The sequence below is a fragment of the Cenococcum geophilum genome (genome assembly GCF_001692895.1).
Source record: "Cenococcum geophilum 1.58 unplaced genomic scaffold K441scaffold_28, whole genome shotgun sequence".
NCBI classification, from domain to species: Eukaryota; Fungi; Ascomycota; class Dothideomycetes; order Gloniales; family Gloniaceae; genus Cenococcum; species Cenococcum geophilum.
Genome location: NW_027137586.1, coordinates 19,019 through 25,320, shown reverse-complemented (window position 1 = coordinate 25,320; position 6,302 = coordinate 19,019). Strand labels below are relative to the sequence as shown.

Genomic DNA, 6,302 nt, shown 5'->3' with positions numbered 1-6,302 from the left:
GTCTTATTTCTAATTTTTAATTACGTACCGCCTAGGCGTGCAAGGTTAGAAGCCTAACGCCCTAACCCAACGCTTGCAAGACGCGCCAGCCCTAAAAGAAGCGCGCTCTTACCAAAATCAGACCCTGCTTCGCCCTAAACTATTTAACCCTCCTACTAAAGACCTTATAGTACACGTCCTTAAAATAACTAATTAATTAATTAAGCAGATTATAGCCAACGAATACCTAAATGACGAGTTTATCTAAGAGACGCTTAAGCTAATATATGATGGTATTAGACGCTCTAAAAAGATTTCTCTAAGTAAATGCAAAGCTTATAGAAACCGCTTATATTATTAGAACCGCCTAGTTATACCTAACCATAACAAACTTAAGCTTAAGCTTTTTGAACATATATACGATCTACTAGTAGCCGGCCACCTAGGCTAAGGAAAAACCCTAGAACTACTCTAATAAGAATACTATTAGCCGAATATGTATAATATAACATAAAGGTACGTCTCTAGCTGCCATATCTACCGATAAGCTAAAGCTTCGCATAAGACGTATAACGGCCTCCTAAAGCCACTGCCTATTCTGGACCGAAGATAGAAGGACATCTTAATTAACTTTATTGTTAACCTCCCCGTAAGTAAAGGCTGTATAAACATTATAGTAGTTATAGACCGACTATCTAAGATAAGGCACTTAATCGCCTGCCCTAATATGTTAACGCCTACCGTCGCCTAACTATTTCTAGATTACGTATAGAAACTCTACGGACTTCCTAAAATAATTATCTCCAATAGAGGCAGCCAGTTTATCTCTATATTCTAAAAAGAACTAACTATACGACTCCGCATTAAAGCACTACTATCTACTATATATTACCTAGAAATAGACGGTTAAATAGAACGTATAAACGCTATAATAGAACAGTATATTCGGATATATACGTTATATTTATAAGATGACTGGATTAACTGGCTTATATTCGCCGAGTTTACTATAAATAATTCCGTCTTGGAAACTATAAAGGTTTCCCCGTTCCTGGCCAATTACGGCTAGCACCTTTTTTTTTTTTTTTTTTTTTTTTTTATCCATTGTATTATACTACGTACAATACTGCGCATGCAGCCTCTGGGCTATGGCGCTATAGTTCTATATACATAAATCCTTTTTGGGGCAGCTTAATATGTACTAGTAGCTATATCCTAGTAGTTTATAAACCCCTAAATTAGGAGTTTATAGTTTCCTAGTAAAAATACTAAGATACTACAACTACTAGGGAATGAGAAAATGGTAAGAAAAACTATAAGAAATCCTAACCCCTGTCCCTGTCCTTTTGCAATTTATTTCTGTCCTTTTACTCTCTACTATCTTTTAACCTAAAAGCCTAGTAGGAGTTACCTCCTTCTAGACTTCTATTAATTTTATTCTTCTATAGAGTCTTCTACGCTAGTACTATGTACTAATTTAGCTGCTCTAAGATTCTCGCAGTCTCTACTATTAGCAAAGTGTTTTTCTTTACAATTAATGCAAAGAGGGGTGGTATGCTTGCAAGGCCTACCGCTTATTAAGCAGGTAGGACAGCAGTAGTCTTTAGATAGATATGCAGCCGCACAATATCTACAGGCCCTAGTAGAGCATCTGTCTCCTGTATAGCCAAATTTTTGGCAGCTATTACACTGCGTAGTAGGAGAGACTTTAAGGTACTTTACTACCTTAGTAGCTGTACCTGCAATTAATATCTCTTTTTGCTTAAGGATTTCTTGTCTTTTTTCTTCGTTCTCTATAGTAAAAACTATAGAGCCAAATCTGGTCTATAGATTGTGTCTTTTTTCACTAGATAAGATCCATCTAGGTAGTCCTTATATCCTTATAGGATTAAAGGTCTCAATCTCTTCTTTTAGAAGCTTAGAGCCTCCTTCTCCTAGGAAAGGTAGGGTAGGAACCCCATAGGCTATAATTTGAACCCATGGTTCTAGTTTTTGTTCTCTTTAAAAGGTAAAGCAGTTATGCCAGATCTCCTTATATTTGACTAGGAAATCTGCATTATACTCTTCTGTAGTCATAAGGAGAATATTTTGTTTTCCTTTAGTTCTAGCTATAGACGCTAAAACTGGCTTTTTTACTTGCAGTTTTGATGCAAATAGTTAATTAACTTTATTTCGTATAGAGAAGGTATCTAGAGGTTGGTCCTTTTCGTCTGTAATTAGGACTAGNTTCCTTTCTTATAGCTGCTTTTTCTTACTTCTAGTAGAAGTAGAACCCCTACTAGAAGAAGAAGGGGTAGAAGGTAGTGGTGGTAATGGTNAGGAGGGTNGGGAGGACGAAAAAGAAGGGAGGTCCTTCTTCAGTCTCTCTGCGTAAGTATTTTTAGTAGAAGCTACCTCCTTACGGAGAGCTTTTACTTCTTCTACTAGTCCTTCTAGGACCTCTTTTGCCTCTTCTTCTTCTTCTTCTTTTNCAAAGGGGTTTTTTCCTATTAGGATATTGTGTGTATAGTCCACTAGCTATCCAACTTGTTCTTCTTGTTCTTCTCCTTCTAGCCCTCTATAGGCCTGGATTAGGCTTCTTAAAGCCTTATGTAGATGTTCTTCCGGAGAAGGGAAGACGGAGGTATACTAGGTATACTATCCGTAGTAGTTATTGGTTTTATTATCTTTTTGCAGGTTTTTGGTTTTCTTTTTCAGGAGAAGACTAAGGATGTCCTCTTTTTTCTCCTGTCCTAAACGGGCCAGGAGAAGGAGAAGGGGGAGAAAAAGTAGATGTAGAACCTTCATCACTTATTTCTATAGGAGGTTTTTTTTTAGACCCTATTAGGCCTTGGCATTTTATATCTTATAGGGGGGTTTCTAGTTTTTACTATCTTTATACCCTTTCTCCTTACTAATCCTACTAGAAGATTTCTGGGGAGATTAGGCTAAAAGGTAGTAGAAAGACTAGCCCCTATTNGTATTCGTAGTAGTAGTTNTAGTTTTNGTNTTCCTGTCCGTGCCTCGCTTATAAGCTAGGACCACCCCTAAGAAGAATTTTCTGCTGGGGAAAAGGGGGTAAAACGACAAATAAATCCACCTCTAGCTCGCTAGGCTGTGAGAATTAGGTCTTAAAAGTTAGGAAATCGATTGTTTTTAATGGTAAGATGGGTATGCGTAAGTTTTGAAGTGCGGCGCCACCTTTACGGCTAGCACCTATAAATGGGTTTTAAACCTTTTAGCAATATTCCTTGCCCTACTTATTACGCCTTATAAGTCGCGGAAGCAAATAAATTTATAAAGAAGATGGAGGAACTATAACAGTTCCTTACTAATAAGATAATATGAGCTTAATCTGTCTATAAAGCCGCAGCAAATAAGAAACGAACCCTAGCACTGGCCTACTAAATTAGTGATTTTGTCTAGCTAAATATAAGAAATCTAAACACTAAACGACCTACTAAGAAACTTAATTGGAAGAACGCTAGCCCTTATAAGGTTGAAAAGGTTATCTCTCCTTATGCCTACTAACTAAAGCTCCCTAATACGGTTAAAATCCACCCCGTATTCTATACGTCAGTCCTCCGCCCTACTACCCCCGTATTAGACGCCCTGCTTAAATAGATATAAGACCCTCCCCCACCAGTTAAAGTAGATGGTGAGAATGAGTACTTTATTAAAAGAATTAATAATATTAAGTACGATAAACGGAAACGCTAATATATATATCTTATAAAATAGAGAGGCTTTACCGAGTCCTTATAGGAACCCGTTAACTCTATAGGACTTATATAAGCCGCAGAAGACTTTTACGAACTCTACCTAGAACTACTATAGCCCTATCTCGTAGAAGCTCGAGTTTAAAGGGTGTGACGGCGCTAGGGCGCGTCACCTAGTCAGGGGTTCGCTTAGGACTTGGCATATGTATATAGACGTGGCCTTACCACCTTCTCTTGCTCCTTAGCTTAATATCTTCGTAATACAGCATTCGTTCGCTTCTCCTTGCAAGCATTTATTTAAGTCTCTGTCGAGACATTTATTTAATAGTTCGAGCCGTTATAAAGGGGGGGTACTATTACGGGACACCCCCGTAACACCTTACACACGTCTATCTATTTCTACCGACTTAGCAACTAGAGACTAACCATAAGACGGCAATTTGCGGCAATCTGACGGCAATCTGCTATATTCTGCCATATTCTGCTATATTCCGCCAAGTTTTACCAAATCCTACTAAGTTCTGCTAGGACTACTACCTAAATCCTATTCTACTTCGTGCACGTATTAACTAAGTAACTAAGCTAATAATATATACCCTTTCTTCCCGTTTTCTGCCTCCTCTCCTTACGTAACGTTTTAACTTCTCACATAGTTTATATATATAGCTTAATAATATCTACCTTGCTATATATTATCGCCGCTTATACTTACTCCGTAATATTATCCATAGATCGCGTAAAACGGCGTTACGCCTATTAATTTATTTATTATATTATTTATAGTAAACTTAGCTAAAGGCAGCCACTTTTCCTAATTATCTTATAGGTAGGAGTAGTATATTTATAGGTATTATTCTATAATTACGTTTGCAATTTTAGTTTAACTATCCGTCTCTAGGTAAAATATAGTTAAGAGTTATATTTAAATATCTAGTTGTTTATATAGGGCTTACTAGAAGTCTAAAATAAACTAGCTTCTATAGTTAGATATTATTAAGTTAGGAAGTCTATATAGCTTAAAGACGTGCTTAATAAAATATTTAGCTACTAATATTATATTAATTAAGTCTATAGGAATTATATACCGTATTTTTATAAGATAGTTAACGATTACTATAATATTTATAAACCTATTACTACTAAGCAAGTTAACTATAAAGTTAATTAAGATATCTCGCTATCTTTATATTAGAATTGGCAGCAGTTAAAGTACTTCTTATTTCTTTACATGCGAGGTCTTTCTACGTATATATATTCTATATACTTAAACGTATTTTTATACGTAGTTATGCATTATAGGCTAGTAGTATACTTGTTAAATAATCTTATAAGTCTTCGCATAGCCAGGATATTCTGCTATAGGAGAGTTGTATATAAATTCGAGTATCTTAAATTATAACGGTTTGGAATTTAGAACTACTATATTGGTTATATAAGGTGATATTACGTAGCTACGGTTCGTAGATAGTATGATAATTGTTATATATAATAATGAGGGAGGGCGAGGAGCTTAGGGCTCCTCGCTACGCTAGTGCCGCGGCGACACGTGACGGCAACTTGCCTATATTCCCAACACTGGCAACTCTTCTTTTGCGGTTGCCATCTACATATATATACTGCTTGACTAGCGTAATAAATATTAATCCTTTTTACTTACTATTGCCATTATAATATAAGTCTCGCTGTTTTAAAATTTGCCTCTTAGTACGTGGTGCTTTCTTACTTAGGAGTTATAGGTAGATATCTTGTTTGGAGGGCCGCTAAGGCGCTAGTAGTAAGCGAGCTAATAGCGATTTTCCATCCCGGGGATGGAAAATCCTAATTAGCTGGGTTAAGTTAGAATCTATAGAATGTCACGCTCCCCCCTCTAAAAAAGTCTTAGTAAGAGAATCTAACTAATTAGATAACTTTAACCGCTGGTTAAAGTTCCTAGATATTTTAAGACCTTACGTAACTAAGAAATTTCTAGGAACTCCCTTTTAACCTAACCTTTAACTTATATACGTAGAGTATTTATATTAATAAACGTCTCTAGTGCCTTGTTTGGATTCGCCTTCGTTATTATATCTACTAGGTTATCTTAGCTATTAATCTATTAAATTTTAAAGAGTTCTTAACGCTTATAGGATTACTAAAGTGCTATAATATTAATTATAAGGCGCTTCTCCTTCGTGGTACTAAGCTTAACTAAATACTTGTAGAGGGAATATAAGTTAGTGTATATAATTATAGGGATAATAGGAAGTGCGAGTTAATCTATAATTATCTTTAGGGTAGTTCCAATTGTAATTGCTATATTAACTCCGCTAACTATTTTATATATCTCTAACGCTAAAATACTTTAGGTAACGCGCTTGCTCTTAGTTAAGCTCTAATAGATAAGATTGCTATGGATTGTAAAGTTATTCTCTTTAGTAAATTTGTTTATAATAATAATTTTATATCCTAACTAGGAGCTAAAATCTTTATTATTTATAAATAATCTATTAACAAATATAAAGAGCTTGGCGGTAGGAAGATTAATAAACACGTAAAGTAGTCCCTAATTAAGATAGTTTATTTGCTAGAAAAGATGTTTATTTGGGGTAAAAACGTCGTCCTTAGTTAGTTTCTAATATTAGGCGG

The 6,302-nt window shown here is 35.6% G+C and overlaps 1 protein-coding gene across 1 annotated transcript; it reads right to left on the bottom strand.

Moving 5' to 3' along the window:
• Positions 1 to 1,377: 1,377 nt before the first annotated feature.
• Positions 1,378 to 1,802, bottom strand: K441DRAFT_723648 (uncharacterized protein; the record flags this gene model as incomplete). The annotated part of the gene is made up of 1 exon (XM_067654097.1): positions 1,378 to 1,802. A coding segment is annotated over one exon (389 nt), but the record flags the coding sequence as incomplete, so codon positions are not given.
• Positions 1,803 to 6,302: the final 4,500 nt, after the last annotated feature.